The following is a 21,759-nucleotide window of genomic DNA, read 5'->3' on the forward strand; positions in this document are numbered from 1 at the left end:
CCAGCTCACAGAGCAACAGCTCTCCAACAAGCCCCAAACCATGGTGGAGGCTGATGGTGGTGAAGGCTTTGGACTGGAATGAGACCCTCTTTTATGGATTTGCTAACACCAGCACAGAGCCCAAAAACAGAGAAGTGGAAGACAAGAACAGAAAACCAGATGTGAGCAATTTATCCTGGCTGTTCTCACGAGCATCTTCCAGGGAAGAGTGATTAGCCTTATTAACTGATTAAGTGATTAATTAACTGATGAACTGAAATTATGGATCAAGGATCAAATGATTGCAAGCAAGTGTATTTTGAGTACTTTTCCGGGAAACGACATAACTCACGTGCCTTTAACGAAGGCTGGAGGCCGGGCGGCGAACCGTTTGCGGCAGCGGTACGGGGGCCAGCAAGACGGGACGAGAGTCGCAGCACGGCACAGGAGACGGGAGGTGCGGTGCCTGGCGCGAAGCAGAATGCGAGAGAGACCTGCTCCCTCCCCTCTTGTAGTAAATTTGACCTAAATGTGGCAGCAAATCTCACCTGCTTCAAGACTGGATTTTTTTCTTAGAACCTTTCTTCCCCTTGATAAGAAACTGGAAGGTTATGTCCGTGCCCAGGGGAGCATTTATCCCGCCCCAGGCACTCCCTACTCATACTCTTTCCTCCGACCCGTTCCTATACCCAACTCTGTCCCCAGAAAAGGTAGTTTGATGGGCTAAGCCCAAACTGCACATGGTCCAACATCTCTGGGAGACAGTAGCAGCGTTACATCCTCTTGTAAACACCTCATGCAGGCTCGGGAGTGAAGAGGAAGCCATGGAAAGGACAGGATTTTGGTTTATCGGTCCATTTGTCATTGCTTCTCTTCATTCATTCCTTAGTCCAGTTTTCTCTTCAGAACTTCTTGGTCTTTTTATCACCATCTCCTAGGCAGTCAGCCCCTCTGAGCCTGTTCAGCCCATTGCCCTGTCTCGGGAGGCCGAGGTGGGGGTCACCTGGAGCTGTGATCGCACCGAGCCACCGCCAGCAACCAGCAAGGCAGTTCCAGCACTAATGGTGTTTGTCTCCAAAAAGGCTGTTTAGGTGAGACAGTTACAAATTGTATTTTATAAACTGTATTTCTATAAGTGGGTTTTTTTCGCTAGCGGGGAAAAGTGCTTTAATAATCCCACTTCTGATTAATGGCAGGGTGTCTTGGCAAAGCAAAGACTGCTGCGGCTTCGATTCTTTCTCAAGGAGGAATTACAAGCGGTAAATAAAGAAGAAAATGCACACCTCTCTGCCTGGAAAATATTGATCTAGACTCTTCTTAGGTAAAAGATACCCAGTAAAATTCTCTAAAGAGTTAGCTTTTAGCTGAAGAGATGTGTAAACTGGATCCTGCTCTTTTTAGGGGTAGAGAAAATTTCAATCACTCTGGCATGTGAACATCTGAGATTTAATGATATATTGCCCTCACTCCCTGAGAAGAAATACTATCCCAATTACAGAGACAGGGATCTGAGACACATGCTGTATTAAATCGCTGGTTCATGGTCTCCTAGAGAGGCCGCAGGGCTGAATCCTAACTTCCAGCCCCAGGTCTCCCCTCCATCAGGTCAAGGAAAATCATCAGGGACAATGCAAAACCTTGAATACCACACTGCGAATACAGCAAGGGCAACTGCAATTCTCATTCTTTGCACATCTTTACCTCTCAGAGTAAGACAAGTGTTTTGTAACAACCTCTAAACACAAAGTCAGTTGAATGATCATGCAACTACAACCTGAAAAGTGCCTGCTTTTCTACAAAACCATTGCAGAGTTTGGAATATATTTTTATTTCAGGAGGCTGTGTGCGTGTGAGAAAATTAAGAGGCACAGCATTAAGTCGTGTTTCCTGTCCTGACACATGGCTTTATTGATATACGCCTTGTCCAGAGCCCTGTAAGTCTGTTCTCTATCAAAGTCATAAATCTCTTGACTTCCATCTCCATTTTTATCTGTCAAAACAGGAATCTACCTGCCAGACTTTACAGTAACTCCATCTCATGTCTGTAGAGCAACCTGGCACAACTAGACGGGGACTGCATGCTAATAGTTGAAACCATCATTTGACTAAGCTGAGGATCAGTATTCTTCCAATACATGATTTTAGGCCACGTAATTTGAATTCAAGCTCTTCCAAAGGGAAAAAAATATATATATATTCTTGAGATTGGGCAGTTCTTTGTGTGGTCGTGAAGCCCAATTTACCTTCATAACAGTAGAGGATACACGGGAGGAGGAAATTTGTTAAAACAACTTATCCCATCCCGCTGCTCTTGGGCGAGTCATTTACACCAAAACCATTCCCAACAGACATTTGCCTACCGTGGGCTTAAATACTTCTGCTAAGAGAAGTTCCACATTTCTAGAAAGTTTAATCATTACCACCGGAGAAGATGTTTCTGACACCTCGCCGTCGTTTGTTTGAGCTGCCATGCTTTCAGCAGGCGCAGAAAACACTGTTTTCTTCCTCTTTGTGACAGCCGGGCGCAAAGTAAATGGTTTTGTCATGTGTCACCCCCAGCTTTTCTACTCAAAAGCCGAACCCAAGCTTTTTAATCAACAGGGCAAATTAACTATCATTAGCGTCACTCTCTTCCCACTCCTACGCGTTTTTGGTACCAAGCGCTCATTAAGAGGGAGTGAAATGTCGGGAAATGATCTTGTCACGACAGAAGGCATAATAAAGGGGGAGACACACGACAGACAGACAGACAGACGGGACACACACCCTCACGGCCTGCGTGGGCCCCCGCGCCCTCCCCGCCCGGCCGCCACCCGCGGGCCCTCAGCAGCAGGGACAGGCGGCTCCAACGGCCTCGCCCACGTAAACCGAACACGGAAAGAAACTCCGGCGGCCACGGATGGCGTGACCGGAGGAGGAGACACGGCCACGGCCGCCATCCCCAGCCCGGTCCGCCGGCGGAATGGATCATAGAGACGGTCGCATCCACCCGCCGAGCACCGCGGCTTTTCTAGCCCGACCCTCCTCCACCTCTATGGCCGTAACGGGGGACGCTTTACGGCAGCCGCGCTCCCCTCCTTTGCGGTTTGGTTGTCGGGTGGGGTGGGGTGGGTTTTTTTTTTTTTTCCTTTCTAATTTTACGACGGCGGCGCTTGGCGGCACCGCTGTCGCGCGGCGCTGACGCAGAAAGGGCGGGCCGGGGCTGCGTGAGGCCTCTTTCCTCGCCCGCTGCCGCCGGCGCCTCATCATCCTCATCCTCATCCGCTGCCATCGGCGCCGTGACGGGGCCCCGCAGGTGAGGGGGGGTGCTGGGGCCGTCCTCCGGTCCTTACCGCCTCCTTCCCGCGGGTATCGGGACCCCCGGCCCCGCCCCGGCGCTGCCACCGGTTCCGGTGGGGGCCGGCTCCCCGTCCCTCCCCCTACACACGGGTCTCCCCGTCCCAACCGCGGCCGATCCCCTCGGTACGGGCCCGGCGGGCGGAGGTGGCCTCCCTGCTTTCCCCTCACGGTGGCACCGCGCCTTGGTCTTTGCCGGGACAAGGCCGCGGTCCCCGGTGACCCAACTGCAGCGGGTGTCACGGCGTGCGGCAGCTGAGGGTTTGGTTTGGCTTGGTTTGTTTGGTTTTTTTTGGCTTTTTCTCCTCTCTAGAACTTTAAAAAAATGGCGAAGTTTGTGACACCCGTGATCCAGGACAACCCCTCCGGTTGGGGCCCATGTGCTGTGCCCGAGCAGTTCAGGGACATGCCCTACCAGCCCTTCAGTAAAGGAGACCGCCTGGGAAAGGTACCTCTGTCGTGCCACAGCACGTTGGGCTGCTGCCGAACGTTTTCACTTCTTGCTCCCGTGGCTGCTCTTCTGACACCCTTCGTAGTGCGCCCTGACACATAGCACAGTTGTGAACGATTAGCAGGGCTGGGGAGCGGAGGTGGGAGTTGAAAAGATTAGTTCTGGAGTGTATGGCGGTGTTTGCTTCCGCCTTGTTGAAGTCCTGCATAAATAAAGTCAGAGCTGGGGGGGTAAGATGTCACATTTGACTTGCTCATTTTGACTGTTTATGCTTGTCCTTAGGTGGCTGATTGGACAGGAGCCACATATCAAGATAAAAGATATACGAGTACGTGTTGTCTGGTGGCTGCTCCCGTGGTTTATTTCCTACAAAGTTTTCTTCAAGCGTCATTCCTGCTTTCAAGGCTCACACCCACTCTGGTGGTTACCTGTGCACCTCAGCAAGAGAGGCTGCTTAAATGAGGAAGTGTGCCTCACGCTTGGGAGAGCTCTCCCTGTCCTTAGGGCTTACTTCTGATTTTTGTACTGCCTCATGACTGGGGCTTCTCAGGGAGAGGCTTGGAGGGGGAGAAAACATACTGGCATAAGGCAGGAGTGCCGATTTGTGCATCAGACTTAGGTGAAGGCAGTTGGAAGGAATTCCAGGGGATAAAGGGGCAAAGTGTCGGGGTTTTTTCCTAGAAGCTTGGTGTCAAGATGCTTTGTTTTATTTCCAGACAAGTACTCATCACAGTTTGGTGGCGGAAGTCAATATGCCTATTTCCATGAGGAGGATGAGACTAGCTTCCAACTGGTGGATACAGCACGAACGCAGAAAACAGCATACCAGAGGAATCGTATGCGATTTGCACAGGTAATGTCTTTTCAGAAATGGGCTCAAAGGAGAGCCTCAGCAGCACAGAATTATTTTGCAACTAAAATGTTCTTTTTTTTCTTTCCTTCATTTCTGCAGAGGAACCTCCGGAGAGACAAGGACCGTCGGAACATGCTGCAGTTCAGCATGCAGACGCTGCCGAAGAGTGCCAAGCAGAAGGAGAGGTGGGACTGCCGACATAAGCGTACCATACTTGGGTTGGAGTCCGTGAGCAGACTGTTGATAAATTTAGGAAGTTACTGTAACAGAACCCACTAGAGCGAACAGTCAGCAAAGAGGAATTTCAGGACATTTCAAGCCTGACGTTGTGCTGATGTCAGCAGTAGTTACAAGCATGGACTTCAACCAGCTATCTAAGAATTGAGGAGAATTTTTTAATCATCTTTAGAAAGTAAATACAGCGTTTTAAACTTCTGAAAACTGCGCTGCAATATTTAGAGATGAAGATATTTGAAGAGTAAAGAACAGAGCTTTTAATGCCTTGGGCATCTTGATCAACAGCTCAGTAAGCGTTTCAGCAGCTCAGTGCCTAAAAGCATTGCTCCTCTGATGGTAATTTGGAAGCATAGGAATAGTTGTGGCATGTAGGACTCAAGAACTTCTCTTCATGGTTTTTCTCATATTTCTCATTTTAGAGATCGTTTGCGCCTACAAAAGAAGTTTCAGAAGCAGTTTGGAGTGAGGCAGAAATGGGACCAAAAATCACAGGTAAACTAGCAAGCTTTCTGCCCCCTGTGATGGTTTGGTTTTTCTGGCTGCGCTCACAGGGCAGCTGTTCTTGCACAAATCCTGATGTGCTGCGTCTCTGTTTCTCTCTCTATCTGTCCTACCTCTGGCCGCACAGCAGAAGCCTCGTGACTCCTCTGTTGAAGTTCGCAGTGATTGGGAGGTGAAAGAAGAGATGGATTTCCCTCGGCTGATGAAGATGCGCTACCTGGAGGTGTCGGAGCCACAGGACATGTGAGTTCCTAAAATAGCTGTTTGCTTGCTGCCTGAATTGACCGGATTTTTGAAAGGCAGGAGGGCAAGGGCCTCCTGACCTGGTCCCAATGTTCTCCTTGAGGTACCCAAAGGAGGAGAAGATAGTGGAACACCCAACAGGCCCCTCGTTCCCCTGTGATTCATGGGTGGTGGTCTCTGTAGGGAGGGTATCAAGATGGTTCTCTTATCTTTGCAGAGAGTGCTGTGGAGCCCTAGAGTACTATGACAAAGCCTTCGACCGGATTACAACAAGGAATGAGAAGCTACTGAGGAGTATTAAGCGCATCTTCCATACCGTCACTACTACTGATGACCCAGTTATCCGAAAGGTACGTTTACTGGTTTGTAAAACCCAATAGTGTATTTCTTAGTGCGTGCTGTTGTTAGAGACCAGCTGTCGCCATCAGACCAAAGTTAAGAGAAGGGCAGAAAAATTCCAGATCCCTAAGCTTGCAGATGAGAAGAGGCATTAGCTGGTATCGTTATTTTTCTTACGTCCAAGGCAGAGCTAGGTTAATGCCAAACTAAGAATGCTGACCAAGGAAAAGCTGTAATTCTGGAAGGGCAAGCAGACTGGTACTTGAGCTGTGTTGGGAAAGAAACTTCCGTGTCAGAGACCTGGTTCTTGAGGTTTCTGCTTTTGGACATAAGGAAGGCTTGGAGATTTCTTTCTGTGACCCGATCAGCAATAAGGAGCCATGCCTTTTCCCAACAGAATTAACTTTTTGTAATAGAAGTTTCTTAGTTTTTCCTTGTTTAGGTGAGGGTGGGCCTGGATTGCTGGGTAGTACCTCACACTTTGTCTAACAATCGGTGGTGTACCTACCAGTGTAGCTTTCTCACCATGGGAGAAGAAATTAATGGTCTGGTTTGCTAACGCTTCTCGTCCTGGCTGGGGAAGGGAAGGGGTGTCTGTTCTTGTTGCTGAAACAGTTTTTCTCCTCCTCCTGTATCTGTAGCTGGCCAAGACCCAAGGGAATGTGTTTGCCACAGATGCCATCCTGGCCACACTGATGAGCTGCACTCGCTCCGTCTATTCCTGGGACATCATTGTCCAGAGAGTTGGATCCAAGCTTTTCTTTGACAAGAGAGACAATTCAGATTTTGGTGAGGAAAAGTCCTGAAAGAAATCTCTGTTACAGTAGGTAAAGGGTCTGATTTTCTTTATGCTTTTTTGAGTTTATTTTATGTCTCGGTGTCAGAAGACTGAGACCCCTGGAACCACCCAATTACTGCAGTACACTTGCTAGCTGTAGGCGTAACTTCAGTATTGATCTGCTGTACTGCGGGGCTAGAGACTCACTGAAGCTGACGTAGTTACTCCGCCAGATATAACCACTTGTTTCTGGTTTTCTTCCTAGACCTCCTGACAGTGAGTGAAACAGCCAATGAGCCCCCCCAGGAAGAGGGCAACTCCTTTAATTCTCCACGCAACCTTGCCATGGAAGCTACCTACATCAATCATAACTTCTCTCAGCAGTGTCTGAGGATGGTAAGGTCGAGCAGTGCTGGGTGGTAGGGTCTGTGTTTCAAAGAGTCTCAAGAAGAGACGTCACTAAGGCTGCTTTACTACAGCATAGAAGCATTTAGTTGACAGTAGTATGTTACACTGATGTTCTTTCAGTTTTGGAAGAGGTGGGATTACTTCTCATGAGCAGTGTGACTTTGTTGTGGAAAGATTTTCACCTTTATTCCACAAAGAAGCAATCCCACTCCCATTGGTGAAGCAGGCAGGCTTCCGAGTACACTTCGTGAAGCTGAAGTGCCGGTAGGAGTACTGCTTACAGCGAAGTGACTAACATGAAGATGAGGCTTCTCATCAGCTGTCTTAATATTTTAGTGGTTTTCTACATAAGGGAAATTAGCTACTGGTGCTATAAGAGAATATTTGTCCACTGCGGGAGAGCTCTCTTGGGTTTTTTCTCCTAACATTGCCCTTCTGTTTTCTTCTGCAGGGAAAGGAGAAATACAAGTTTCCAAACCCAAATCCCTTCGTGGAGGACGACATGGATAAAAATGAAGTAGCCTCTGTTGCATACAGGTATGTTGATCTCTCTGATGCCCAGGTTTGGCAGCGGGGCAGGATGTCAGAGTTATACGGAGGCAAAACAAGTTAGGAGTCTTATTGATAGAAGCTTTACTGCGAGAGGCATTCCTGGACATCCTCACAGTGACCAGATAGAGGGGGGAAGGGATTTTGCTGAGGGCTTGCATGGATCTGGAAGAGAACAAGGGTCAGAAATAACCAGCTGGATTGTTTGTTGGCAGATACCGAAGGTGGAAGCTGGGAGATGATATAGATCTCATTGTCCGCTGTGAACATGACGGAGTGATGACAGGAGCTAATGGAGAAGTGTCATTCATCAACATCAAAACACTGAACGAGTGGGATTCCAGGGTGAGGAAGAACAAGATCCCAAAGCTAGCTCTAACTGCTTCACTGCTGCCTGACATGCCAGGTACAGCAGGCAAGATGAGACAAACATCTGGCGGTGTTCCCCGGGTGCTTACCTTACACCAAAGGAGCATAACTTTGGTGGACAAGCCGTGCTGATGGGATTCTCCCCCACATGCAGGGTAGCTGGTTTGAACCCTCTTGCCCCCAGGTGTCCAGTACAGTAGCCAGTCTGTTCCCATGCTTCCCTCATGAACTCTTCCCTCACAAACTTCCCTTCCTAACCAGTGCTGCAAACGTTGGCCAGTCCCCGCTCTTTGTCTTTCTCCCTTTCCGGTGCAAGGGCTTTCCCTATAGGTTGCTGTTCGCATTCCCTTTTATGGGATCGTAAGGTAGGCAGAAGGAACTTCCCTGTGTGGTGTCAGGATGGCTGAAGAGATGACTGCTGCTGGCTTGTTGGGTTGAGCCTCGTTTTGATTCTCCCCTCAGTATTGCAATGGAGTAGATTGGCGCCAGAAGCTTGACTCTCAGAGAGGAGCTGTGATTGCCACCGAGCTGAAAAACAACAGCTACAAATTAGCCCGCTGGACATGTTGCGCACTGCTGGCTGGATCAGAATATCTTAAACTGGGGTAAGACGGTGTTTTCACACTAAACATCTTTCAGGTGCATTTTCCATTATTTAACCCAGTATATGTCAAAGCAAACCAGTTGTAGAATGAGTAACCATAAAATCACCCCGCATTTTGAGTGGCCAAGAGGGGAAAGCTTGCGGTGAGCACACCAGCCTTGATGTAAGCTGCTTCCCCTCAGCATCTGGCTGATGTGCCCCCTGTCACGACTGACCTTGTGAGACCTCAGCATGTGACGAGCAGGCGGCCTCCGTGGCGCTCTCGGCCTCTTTGCCGAGGTTGCCAACAAGGGAAATAAATGCCGTGACTGTGCTACCTGTCAGGAATTTGATTTGAGATCCTCAGTGCCCTGTTACTGAGAAATTGAGTGGAGGGGAGGTATCACCACAGCCCTCTTCGAACTGTCGGCTTAAAATCAGTTGAGCCTGTGCTGTGGATAACGAACAAGAGGCTTTTGCTAACTCGGTTCTGGTGGTTCTGCAATCCCAGGTTCCATCCTCAGGTATGGGACTGATGCATTTGCATCTGTTTCATTCCAAACTCCTGGCTAATCATGCTGTCGCTTAATTTTTCTCTGTGGGACTAACCTGTATCTTTCGTACCACCCCATCTGATTTGGGGTGGTGGAAGGATTCTAGGTACATTAATGATTGACAGCTTGTAGCCAGGAGATCCTCTTAGCTTTCAGTGTTGGAGTATTAGGATTTCTCAGCCCAGAAAACAAAACTAAGATGATCACGCTGCTTTTCTTGGAGTCGTTCTTCTGCTGGCTGGGCTTAACCTCCTGACACCCCTCTGGTTTCTCCTTGTCCCCCTAGGTATGTATCTCGTTACCACGTGAAGGACTCTGCCCGCCACGTGATCCTGGGCACGCAGCAGTTCAAGCCAAATGAGTTTGCCAGCCAGATTAACCTCAGCATAGAGAACGCCTGGGGCATCCTGCGATGCGTCATCGACATCTGCATGAAGCTGGATGAGGGGAAGTACCTCATCCTCAAGGACCCCAACAAGCAGGTGATCCGGATCTACAGCTTGCCTGACGGCACCTTCAGCTCTGATGAAGATGAGGAGGATGAGGAGGAAGAAGAGGAAGAGGAAGGTTCGTAGCATACTCGGTGATTTATGCTTTTCAGTCTTCTGCTGGTCCGGATGATAAAGACCAGATCTAAAGGGTGAGATCTGACTAGTGCAATGACAAGAGGGGAGCGAGGCTGGAGGATGTGTGGTCCCGAGGATGGGTGCTCAGTGATGGAAAAGGCGTGGGTGACGTTGGGAGTACGCAGAAGCAAACCGAGCGGAGAGTTGGAAACGCGGATGTCGTGCCTCTGTATGGATACTGAGCCAGGACTGATTTTAGCAGGGGTGGGGGAGAGGACCCAGGTCCAGAGCACCGACTGGGAAAACGAAGCCTGCCAAGGAGCCCTTCGTTCAACGGCCCCAGGATTTGGGGGAGTGGGTGGGTGCCGATTTCTATTGGTACTGGGGTATTTTTTTGTACTACAGTTTTAGAAACGGGAGTGACTGTAAGATTGAGACATATTTAAAATGCATGGTGACCTAGCCTGACTGAGGTAACTCGGTGAAGGCTTTTACCAAGTGACTATTGAAGTGGAGCGATCGCTAGTCGGTCGGTCGGGGGTTCGGAGGGTTGGTGGTGCTGCAGCGGAGAACCGCTGCCTTCGCTTTGCTGCCGAAAACCATCTGCGCTCCCCAACGCCTGACCTGCATGTGCTCTGTGGACAGTGGGAAACCGCTGGGACCTTGGAGCTCTTGCTTATGTGATAGGAAAAACACCTTCCACCTTTTTTTTTCTTTTTTTTTTTTAGGCTGTAAGCTTAGCCTGGCTGCTCTGGGTTTTATTATGGGAATTTTAGGTCGCTGCGTAATTTGCTCTGGAATATAACTTGTGTCATTCCAAATGACACGTGTGTGGTCTTGGCTGATGGACAGGTCTGTGGGTGGGGGGGGACAGGTACAGTGAGGCGGCAAGCTTGGGTTTTTTTCTCGTTCTTTGTGGCATTTCCTTGACAGAGAGGGATTATTTGGGTGGGTTTGGGGTGGTTTTCTTTCCCCAGCTGCACTCCCTTCATTACTGTTTCTCTTCTCTTTCAGAGGAGGAGAGCTGAACCCCCCGGGCCGAGCTGCACCTTCACACCCACCTCTTCTGCAGACAAATCTTGAAGGGGGGCGGGGGGGAGGTGGAGAAAGCCCAATAAAGTCACTTTTGCTCAGTGGCGCGATGTCGTTTGTGCCTGGGGGGGGGGTGTTACGGGTACCCGGCCCCGGGGGCGGGAGAACCCGCTGGAGCCGCTCTGCAGCTCTGCCCGCCTGCCCCTTTAAGAGCTCAGCCCCACCCACCACCTTCCCCCAGACACGTGGTACGGTGCGGGCGGCGGGAAGCGGCGGCGCCGTTGTCACGTGACGCGGGGTGGCGGCTCGGCGGGCGGCCCTGCTCGCTCCGCCCCCCCCCCCCCCCCCCCCCCTCCACCGGCGGCGCGGGAGGAGCGGCGCGAGCTCTATGCTGCAGGTGCGGCCGTTGGCGGGACGGGGCCGGCGGGCCCGCGCCTCACGTGCGGCGCCTCGCGGGTGGCGGCCACGCCCCGCACGCCATTGGGCTGGGGGCGGAGGGGGGGGGGGAGAGAGAGAGAGAGAACATCGAGGCCGAGACCGGTCCCTATTGGCGGGGGAGCGAGGGCAACGCGGGGCACCCCATCTCCCATTGGCTGATGGGCTTGCGCCTCCCTTTCCCATTGGTTGTTGGGGCGCAGAGGTACTGCGGGGGGCTGGCGGCCCACAGGTGTTGCCCTGCCTTCCCGCCTGCTAGCCCCACGCTGTCTCCTATTGGCTGGGGCAGGGAACCCTGTGTGCCCATTGGCTGCAAGACCTGGGACCCCTTTTGCCATTGGCTGGTAGGGAGCGGGGCCCCGCCTCAACATCCCCACCCAGGCTTGGGGCCCCGAGGGGCGGTGGTGGTGGTAACATGGCGGCCGGGCCTGGGCAGGGACTGGCCAGGCTGGGGGGGTCCCTTGTGGGGAGGCCTGGGCCCACCGGGCCCGCTTACCCCTGGGTGACGCCTCCCTGGTCCTCTCCCCCACAGGGGCGGCTGTCCCGGCCCCGTTATGGCCCCGGCGGTCTGCGGGATGCTCCTGGGGCTGGCCTTGTACACCGGCAGCCTGCGTGTGGTGAGCGGCGCCGCTTTCTTCTACCACGACTACTGCATCATCGGGGCCGGCCCCTCGGGTTTGCAGGCGGCCTATTTCCTCCAGCAAGCCGGCCGGGATTACGTCGTCTTCGAGCGGAGCCACGCTCCCGGCAGCTTTTTCGCCCTCTACCCTCGCCACCGCAAGCTCATCAGCATCAACAAGCGGTACACGGGCAAATCCAACAGCGAGTTCAACCTCCGCCACGACTGGAACTCGCTCCTCAGTCACGACCGCCGGCTGCTTTTCCGACGCTACTCCCGTGACTTCTTCCCTGACGCTGATGCGATGGTGCGTTACCTGGAGGATTTTGCCGCCCTGCTGAAGCTGCGGGTTCAGTACAACACGGCCATCGTCCATGTGACGCTGGAGAGGAACGCGCAGGCCTGGAACGGCCACTACTTCCTCCTCACCGACCAGGACAGGCAGAACTACAAGTGCAGGTAACGGGCAAACCCGGGCTAACCGTGCTGCTCTCCACAGGTGTCTTCGAAGTCACAAAAGCGCAGAATAAATTAGGTTGGAAGAGACCCGTAACGGTCATTTCGTCCAAGCCCCCTGCCCAAAGCAGGGCCAGTGATGTCGCGTTGCTCAGAGCCTTGCCCTGTTGAGGCATGAGTATCTCCAGGGATGGAGGTTTCGCAGCCTCTTAGAGCTTTAACAACTATCATAGGGGTAAAACATTTTGCAGGGATCAGCGGGGTGGGTGGGTGGAATAACTGCTCCTGGGAAGGCATTGCCTTTCGCGAGCCACTTTATGCCTTGGACAGCTGAGGAGCTGGCAGGGCAGACACAAACTGGCTGCAATTGCCATCACCGCAGGTTCCATCCTTGATAGGTGAGCTTGAAATCACTTTTGGTTTGTCACTAGATAATTGCTCTCTGTGAAAAAAAAAAAAAATAACGTGGTTGTACTTGTTGTAGCCACTGCTGCCTTTGTTACAAATTTGAGTGAGTCAGTGCGGGGACACCTCACCTCCGTTAACCCACATGTGCTTAGAAGTATGCCCCAGCCAACCGAAGCCCTGGGCTAGCACAGAGCCAGCAGGGGGGAACAAGAGAAAAGTGGGGCTGTTGCAGCAGAGGGAGCCCACTGGGAGAAAAAAACCTTCGAGGCTGCTGGTCCCTGAATTCCCCTTCCCCTTGTCACACTTACGCGTGTGTATACCGTACCGCCACTGAGCTACGTTCCTAAAAACCTAGAAGTTACTCGTGTGAACATACGGAGTATATTTCTCACCTCTCCTGAGAACCTCAGCTCTACGACAGCAGGTCGTGCTGGCTGTCACTTGGAGGTGTGCTGGCTGGCAAGCTCGGAGGGGACAGAAGGCAATCCAGGACACCCACGCACCGCAAGCGACTTGCTCTCGGGAGCTGTGTGAGCAAGGCTGGGACAGCAGACAGTCGCTAGCCTTGGCTGCCTGGTGTTTCTGTCTAAGTCACAAAAATTTCCTTAAGATTCAAGTAAAAGTTCTTATGGAGGGATATAAAAAGATTACTGTATTTAATTTTAGCATTAACAATTAGTGATGTTGCTAACGTGTTTTTATGACTAAGAGTTACATTTTAAAATACCAAAACCATTTTCTATCCCTCTTAAAAATTACTTTTGCTCTGCTGCACTAAAAGGCAACATAAATTTTAAATCAAAGTGATTTTTTATGCAAAATCTAATCAACCTGTGAAACTTTAGTATTATATATATTGTCAGTAAGTACATATGAGTAGTACTTGCACATTTATGAACAAAGGAGGGAGACGTATATGTACAGCACCCACGCTGACTTTTGCTATATATAATGACACTCCTAGTTGTCTTTGTTGGCCTGAGGATAGGGAAGAGAGGAGCAGGTCATTAGGTAAAGCTGGGGAGAAGTTTCTTTTGAAACCACGACCTGTGCAGCTGATCCAGTGTGGCTGCAGGGGGCACATCACAGCCATCTTCCACAGTGGGAGGAGGAAGGAGTGATGAGAGGGAACGATGGCCCCATTCCCATAATTCCTGCATTCCCTAGTGCTATCCCTGTTTTCGCAGCTCTTTGTTGGTCGCCACTGGGACATGGGTCCCCAACGTGGTAAACTTTCCTGGTTCAGAATATGTTGAGGGTTACGAGACCGTGTCCATCAGCCCGGAGGATTTTGCTGGCCAAACCGTGTTGATCTTGGGCCGAGGGAACTCGGCCTTTGAGACGGCGGAGAACATTCTGGGCGTCACGAATTTCATCCACATGGTGAGCCGGTCCCGTGTGCGCCTCTCGTGGGCCACCCACTACGTTGGGGATCTGAGGTAGGAAACCACTCCTTTTCCTCTTTCTAACGCAGCTGGAGTGCAAACAAGGAGAATCGCTTCTTGCCCAGGCGATGAGCCACACTGGCACAGGAGGGGCCGTGGTCCTGGGGGTGGCAGAGGAAACATAGGGTGTTCTATCTTTAGGCCCTTGGTTTAAAGCAGTCCAGGCTGCAGTTGCTGAACACAGGAGCTTGATGAGAGCTCAGGGTCTGTGTGAAACAGGAAAATGTCCGCTTGGAAACTGTATCATTAAAAAGTGCCGGCTCCCAAGCTGTTCCCTTGCTTGCAGTCACAGAGGAGAGCTGAGAGGTTGACCGCATCCTGCAAGGGCAGCGAGGTTGTGTTACCTGTGCTGTTCCTGTGAGCCCTGAGGCTCTGGGGATAACCTTTGCACTGAAGGGGAGTGTGGGATGCCTGGTGAAGGTGTCCCATTTTCAGCAGCTGAGACAGAACCGTGGATCCCACCTCTCCTCCTTTCTTTTAGCCGTTCTTACTTTCTCCTTTTTTCATAGAGCAATTAACAATGGCCTGCTGGACACCTACCAGCTGAAATCTCTGGATGGGCTTCTGGAGGGTGACCTGGAAGATCTGGCTATTATCAAGGACAAGAAAGGGAAGCTGCACATCACGCTCCGGTTCTACCTGGAGAACAGGAACACCAGCACAGGCATTGACTCCATCACCCTTCCGCAGGATGAACTGGATAATTTTGCCACCCGTGCACCTTACGACCGTGTCATCCGCTGCCTGGGCTGGAAGTTTGACTTCTCTATCTACAACAGGTGAGGGAGAAGCAGGATCTCCAGGGAAGCAGGTGTTTAGAGTGAAGGGCCTGAGTGGGGAGGAAAGGGAAGGTCAGGTCCTCTGCTGGCAGCATTGCCTGGATCTCCGTGTGCTCAGAGCTACCTGGTGCTGCTCAGTCCTTTGTTTACCCTGCAGCTATGGCCATGTCCCAGTGCGAACGTGTGTGCTGCTGCCCTCTGACTGACAGGCTCTAGAGCTGAGCAAATGGCAGTGTTGGGACCTGGGTGACACAGAAAAACTTGTGCCTTTTAGAACTTAACATCCTGACCTGCCAGATCACATGGAGAAGGCTAGCAGTGTTTTGTGTTGGTTTTGGAATGAGCATGGTACAGGTACATATCACTACAGAAAGGTTTTGTTTGCTTAATTTCCCTGAGGATGCAACCTTCACTCCACCTTGGTTTGTCTCCTAGTACATCCTGCAGTTGGAAATGGTACTGCTACCTTCGCTGTCTCCAAAATTCACTGTCAGCTGGAATTTGATCTTGTCCAGAGCTACCTTGAGATGAGCACTCTTATCTTCAGGAAGATCCTCGCTGTAGTAGTAAATCCCACTGAAGGCTGTGGGGGCATGAAGCAATGTGTTAAGAGTGGCTGGAATATAATGTGTGCCTTATCAGAAACCCTTTTTATTTTTCCACCCCCGCCTTTCCTGACAGCATGCTCTTCTCTTTTGCACATCAGATCCCTTAGAATGATGCCGGGAAAAGGGAATAAAAAGAAGTATCCTCAGATCAAACCCAGCTATGAGTCCAGGGGCACTCGGGGGCTCTTTGTTCTTGGCACTGCTAGCCATTCTGTTGACTTCAGGAAATCTGCTGGGGGCTTCATCCATGGATTCCGGTATACGAGTGAGTACTGGGCTGTACAGAAAGGGCAGAGGTGGGAATTGTTCCTCCCTTTGAAGGAAAAATTCATAGCTTGCTGCTAGAAAGAGATTACCCTTAGTCTTGTGCTGGCAGTAAGAACGGCAAAACACAGCCAAGCTGCAGCTGCATCATCTAAAGTGGAGGAGAAGTGACTTGGGGTCATATCTGAAGTTTTTGGTTGTCTGTCTTTGTTTTGTCTTGTGTCTCTCTTGCCCATTGTCTCTTATTTATGTAACACAATAGATTTCTGCCTGCCAGATGCGCTGCCTCGTGACAGGCTGTGGGTGAGAGGTCTGTGCTGTGGAGTTAAAACCCAGTGGCTTTGGGCAGTAGAGAGAATTTCCATCTTTATGTGTGTGTGCCCATCCTTATCATTAAAGGACTGCTCAGAAGTAATGAAATATCCCCGAGGACCCCCCCACCCCCTCAGCAACCACTTAGCATCACATCAGCTTTCAGAGGGCATCTCCACTGCAGTTACCAGTGATTGGGGTGGGAGATCCTGAGCACGGATGAGCTGTAAAGCTTATTTATTGTGTCCTGCAAGTATCTGCGTGTGCCGCAGCAGAGCGATCAGATTTCTTAAAAGTGTAAGCTTAGATTTTTAAATAAGCTGTCTTTGTTTCTCTCAATGTCTTAGCTCGTGCAGTCCACCGCCTATTGGAAAACCGTCACCATGGTGTCCCCTGGCCATCCACAGTCTACCCTATTACACAGCTGACCAATTCCATCATCAAGCGGGTGAACGAGGCCTCAGGCCTCTACCAGATGTTCAGTGTCCTGGCTGACATCATACTGCTGAGAGAGTGAGTGAGTAATTATTCCCAGCACTGCACTCCATCATTTCATTCCTTTTTCTTTACCATTGCTTCCTGTGGTGCCACCGCACAAATTGCTCTGTTGCTGCCATTACTGTCATGTAGGCAGCCACCTCAAAACCTGTACCACTGCTGCAACTGGTGCCGGTACGCCCAATTGTGCCAATTACTTCTCTCTCTTAAAGGGCTGAAATGGTCCAGACCTTCCCTCTAGGCTCAGGGGTGTAGTACCCTTTTACTGTCCCCAGGGAAAAGCTTTCCGTGAGCAGTGCTAATGTAGAGAGGAATCCCATAATCCAGGAAAATAATGGAATCTTGTAACAGTATCGGCAGCCTTCATAAGCTCTGTGGCAAGTCCAGGCCAGATCTGTAGTGACCGAAAATAATTACTATCTGATGGCTCTTTGGCCTTAGCCTCGACCAGCTGAGGGGGTGTTAGATCCCAGCTGGCTTTTCTCTGGTGGAAAAGTCCGGTGGTTTTGGTTGCAATTCACAGGAATGCCACAGCATTTGAATACCTGGAAGAGTACCCGGTTGGAATCCTGGCCGAGCTGGAAACGCAGACGGGAAGAAAGGCTCCCAATGGGCTGTTTGTCGTCATCATGGAGTATGGGAGGAATTTCTCTGGGGCTGACAAGGATGTCTTCTACTACAACCGAGCTGTAGGAGAGGCACAGCATGCCTGGCAGTCCAACTTTTTGCACCCTGTTATTTATTATTACAAACGCCTCCCAACAGGTAAGCTTTCCTGCCTCTCCCTGCTAATTATCTGATACGAGCAAAACAGAGAGGGATGAAGATACTTCAGAGCCAAAGGGGAGGGGGGGCTGGTACCTGAAGGCATTGTATACCCTTCTCCTCCACTTCCTTCGTGTCCGTCCTCTGGGGCATCTGCCACCGCTGGGTGAGCTGAAAAAAAAGCTGGGAGTTAGCAAGAAGTTTCCATCAGTCAAACTGATAACGGGGAGTGGGGTGGGGGGGTTGTACCAGAGACCTCACATTTGAGACTAGGAACAAACAGGCCTGCTGGGAATTTCCCCATTCCCAAAAATGGAACGTTGCTTCCCTTTGGCTGGCACCCTGCGTGTATTTTGCAGGGTGCCAGCGAATGAGGCTGGGTTATCGCCAAAAGAAAGCTGCTCTCTGTGGCCGGCCCAGGTCTGAGAGGTCACGCAGCAATAGAGGCAGCCAAAGGCAAGGGTTTGAAGATGAGTGTTACATCCAGCAAACAGATACGCTCAGAATAGATTTCCTTGGGAAATGAGCGTGCTGAATCTTCATCTCCAGAAACCTAGGGTCAGGGTCCAGCCTGCCTTGCACAGACAGAAGCATGATGGGTAGCAGCATTAAAGCTTGAACGCAGCTCAGCCCGTCTGGCAGTCCTTGCCCAGGGGGAAGGAGAGTGAAGTGACAGGAGGTACTGCGGGCAGGGACAAGGGGCAGCTGTGCAGTGGCAGGGCTGTTGAGGACAGAGCTAGCAGAGGGGATTGCAAATGAAAGTAAGGTAGGGATTAAAAGGTCAGGACAAAAGCTGAAACAGCTGTCATAGCTGCTTTCCACTTCCCAAGCTCTTTTTAATGCCATTTTGATTGTGAGAGATTCCCTTAATGTTCTCTTGGCAGAGCACGAGATGAGACTTCGGCCCCCAGATTGGCCTCTCCCCCGCCCAGATGCCGTCCATCACATTGTGGAGGACTTTCTGACAGACTGGACGGCCCCGAATGCTCACATCCTGCCGCTGAGGCGGTTTTTGGAGAACTGCCTTAGCACTGACCTGCGCAATTTCTTTGCAGGTAATTTGAGCACAGGGTTGAGGTGGCAGGAGGAGGAGGAGGGATGTGAGGGACAAGTGACAGGAGTGATCTCTTCTGCAAATAGCTGAGATCTCCCTGTGGCAAGCTGGTGGTGTCACCATCAGTCACACCTCTTTGGTGCAATGCCCAGATGGTAAAAAGTGCTGGTGCTGTGTGTATGTTCCCAAATAGCCTTTGTTGTTGCTCACTACCAGAAAGAGACTGCCCCAGGCACACCCGGATTTGGGGAAAGGTGTATGACATTGGGTTTGATCCCTTTTCTAGCTGTAGCTTTCCTGCCTCCTCCATTATCTGAATGTTCCTTTGTGCCATCAGATACCAGATCTCTTTTCGGGTACTGATGATGGGATTGCTTTCCCATGAGAAATGGGAGTGCTGGCATGTGAGAGCTGGAGAGCCTCTGCTGCCTCCCTTCCTGGTCTGAAGACTGGTCTGGGAACCTCCTGTAGAAGCCCCACGTGGCACACAGAGGGAAGCGATCCTGTGGTACAAAGAAGATGCCAGAGGGCTGCGAGTTCAAATCCAGCTCCTTTTCCTCTCGGAGTGCAGACTGGAGATCCCACCCTGCATCTCCTGAGCTCTGCAGAATTAAGTCGATTACTCTGCTGCCACCCAGGGCAGGGTGCTGGGTGGGAAACTCCAGTCATCTTCCCTCATCCTCTCTGCCTTTTGTTTTCAATGAGTCCTCAAGAGTTTATGGGAATTTTTCTCTAGAGGGTACCTCTGCTGAGCCTGATTTTTGATCCTTTCCCCCACAGAGTCCTGTTTCCTCTTTGCCTTCACTCGTCAGAAGCTGCCTCCCTTCTGTCGGCAGGGGTACGTGAGAATGCAAGGGCTCATGGGGAGCGAGGGGCTCCGGCGCCACGCGATAGATGCCGGCCTGCTGGAGGATTACGCTCCCACAGACTTTTCGGGCGATAGCCCTCCTGACAGCCACGAAGGGTCACAGGACCAGCTGCTGAGAGATCACACAATACCGGTTCGTCCACTGCAGCATCTTGTCAACACCAAGGACGAGCTTTAACCTTTCTCGCTCCACACTGAAACCCATAGGTGCAGTTGTGACAATATTGTAACGGAGATCCACGGCAGGATTCTACCCTTTCCCGTGCACCTTTTCCATCCCCACGCCTTCCACCGACCGCAAGTTGCCAAAGACCTGCTCGGATCTTGCTGTTACAAAGAGGACCAACGTGCTCTGAAGAATAAGCGAGGGGCCAAAATCCAGTGACGCTGAGGCTCCCACGTTGTCCTTGCAGGGTTCGGAGTTGCCTGAAGATGGTGTTTGCGTTTATCTCGCAGACCAATATCTGCAGCGACGTCCAGGGGTCACACGAGAGAGTGCAGGAACCCCTGGGTAACTGAAAATGTCACGTCCCTCTTCAGAGGTGACCTGCTCGCGCCCTGCGGCAGCCCGGTGCAGGCTCTCTGCTCCCTGGATGCTGTATGCTGCGTATACTTGAAGATTGTTTGTGCGCTGAATCCCGAAGTGGTACTCAGGCAAACTTCCTGGTATTTTTCCTGCATTTGAGTTAGGGCAGCTGTGTGGCTTGAGTGGAGAGGGGTGTTTTTTAGTTACTGTATGGGTTGGATAATTTGTCATTTCCCAGAGAGCACTACAAGGGACCCTTCCCTCCATGAAGGAGGAGCAGCTTGCCTGGAATGCCTGGGACACAGAGAATTACGCTGAGTTCAGCTCCGCTGTCCTCACGTTTTTCTTCTCCCGCACCAAGCAGCCTGAAAGGTTAGCCCCTGTCTTTTATAAAGCATGACCAATATTTCTCCTATTTGCACTATGTCCCGTCAAGAAAGTTTCGAGTGGACTTTGATGTTGTTAAAATGCTCGTTCTCGTATTTGATTCCGCTCCAGTCACCTTGAGATCTTACCGGCAGTAACTGGGAGGCCGTCTGCACTTTATTGCTCCCTCTCTCAGCCCCGTGCATTTGTCCGTCACCTCCCTTTGGGCTCCTTCCATGGCTCTGGAGTTGCAAAGTGAGAGCGGTTTTGAGCTTGACCTTAACAATGTCCCTGTGATTTCTAGGAAATAGAGGAACGGCGAGAGGGAATAGGCTTTTAACTCCACACACATTTTCCAACCCCTTAGCATCTAGAAGAACATACCCTTCTGCACTTGTGCTTCCCGCTACCCCTGACTGTGGGGCGGGGGGCTGTACCTACATGTACCTAAAACTCTACCAATCCTTCAAATTCAGCTGCTGTTTCTGTAAAGCCCTGGTTCCTACCCCGCCTCTGCTTCGTCCTTGGAGAGGCTGGGGAGCAGAAGAGGTGGAGGAGATGACAAACGAGTTCTTGCTCCTCTTTGGGAATACCGGGCTACCCTAATGATGCTGCTGCCGGAAGATCTTGCGCATCGATGTGCAGCTGGAAAGGGGAAACGATCACCTCCTCCACTGGCGTTGATCAGCAGCCCTCCGTGGGCATTACATCTCATTGCCCCTGCTCCGAGGCTGGCCCGGCAATGGCTCTCGTGGCCTGTAGTCGTCTGGGTGGTGGTGCCGTGACTTGCTCCATCCTTGGCAGCGTGGGCTTTTTATTTTGGGATTGTCTGGAGGAGGAGAAGGGCCTGTGACTGAACTGGGCCAACTGGCTGTCACCAAGAGCCTGCACATGCCTTCTCTGGCTGTTTACTCTTCCATCCTCGGATTCCCACGTGAGATCCGCAGGCTCGTTGGCTGCATACGTGCTGCCTTAAATTGCGATTTCTCGTAAAAAAGTGAAGATTTTTAAAAAAAAAAAAAAAAAAGGGGCAAATGGCACCTGCCAACTCTGTCGGCATGCTCGGCACTGGTGCCAGCAGCTCCCAGGGAGCAGGAGCTGAGCCCTCAGCCTCACTCCCGTCGGGCCTGAAGCCCTCAGAGCCGGCGGTGGGGAGGGAACGATAATCCCCGTCCGGTTTGTAGTCGCCCCCGCCGGGAGCCGGGGTTGCAGGTTGCTCCCGGTGCTTCTTCGCTCCGTCGTGCGGACCGGCTGGCCACGGGGCCGGGTTGGCAGGGCTGTGTCTTCCCAGGAAAGCTGACAGAAGCGGTCCTTCGCCCGGTTCCCAGCCGACGGGAGCCGCTGGCCGCGGGCGACCGGCACCGGGACCGGCACCACGTGCGGGAGGCGCGCCACGCCAGGCCCCGCCCCTAGCCGCGCTCGCGGCGCCCATTGGAGGGCGCCGCCGTCAATCAGCACCCAGGGCTCGCCCCGCCTAGAAACAACCTGCCGATCCCCCTAGAGGGAAAGGGATTTGAAGGACGGCAACGGGCCACCAATCAGAGGTCGGCGTTCGGTAGGCGGCGGCCAATCGGTTAG

At 51.7% G+C, this 21,759-nt stretch overlaps 2 protein-coding genes across 4 annotated transcripts; both read left to right on the plus strand.

Annotated features, from left to right (window-relative positions):
- The first annotated feature begins 3,114 nt into the window (after positions 1-3,114).
- Positions 3,115-10,883, plus strand: EIF3D (eukaryotic translation initiation factor 3 subunit D). Of its 3 annotated transcripts, none has more exons than XM_075050918.1 (15): positions 3,115-3,274; positions 3,629-3,763; positions 4,049-4,094; positions 4,483-4,619; positions 4,719-4,804; positions 5,276-5,348; positions 5,485-5,600; positions 5,818-5,950; positions 6,581-6,728; positions 6,983-7,113; positions 7,577-7,662; positions 7,890-8,019; positions 8,506-8,648; positions 9,467-9,747; positions 10,761-10,883. In XM_075050918.1, the coding sequence occupies exons 2-15, from the start codon at positions 3,641-3,643 to the stop codon at positions 10,772-10,774; spliced, it is 1,647 nt and encodes a 548-aa protein (XP_074907019.1). In that variant the 5' UTR covers positions 3,115-3,274; positions 3,629-3,640; the 3' UTR covers positions 10,775-10,883. The 3 variants fall into 3 exon arrangements, with proteins under 3 accessions (XP_074907019.1, XP_074907017.1, XP_074907018.1); XM_075050916.1 differs by lacking the exon at positions 10,761-10,883 and adding an exon at positions 10,009-10,172; XM_075050917.1 differs by lacking the exon at positions 10,761-10,883 and adding an exon at positions 10,009-10,172 and having other exon boundaries at positions 5,488-5,600.
- Positions 10,884-11,145: 262 nt separating this feature from the next.
- On the plus strand, positions 11,146-21,734 carry FOXRED2 (FAD dependent oxidoreductase domain containing 2). The gene is made up of 9 exons (XM_075050802.1): positions 11,146-11,175; positions 11,746-12,291; positions 13,884-14,135; positions 14,651-14,920; positions 15,627-15,793; positions 16,452-16,617; positions 17,126-17,367; positions 18,252-18,422; positions 19,202-21,734. The coding sequence occupies exons 2-9, from the start codon at positions 11,768-11,770 to the stop codon at positions 19,465-19,467; spliced, it is 2,058 nt and encodes a 685-aa protein (XP_074906903.1). The 5' UTR covers positions 11,146-11,175; positions 11,746-11,767; the 3' UTR covers positions 19,468-21,734.
- Positions 21,735-21,759: the final 25 nt, after the last annotated feature.

This window comes from Buteo buteo, chromosome 19, assembly GCF_964188355.1.
Source record: "Buteo buteo chromosome 19, bButBut1.hap1.1, whole genome shotgun sequence".
Taxonomy (NCBI): domain Eukaryota; kingdom Metazoa; phylum Chordata; class Aves; order Accipitriformes; family Accipitridae; genus Buteo; species Buteo buteo.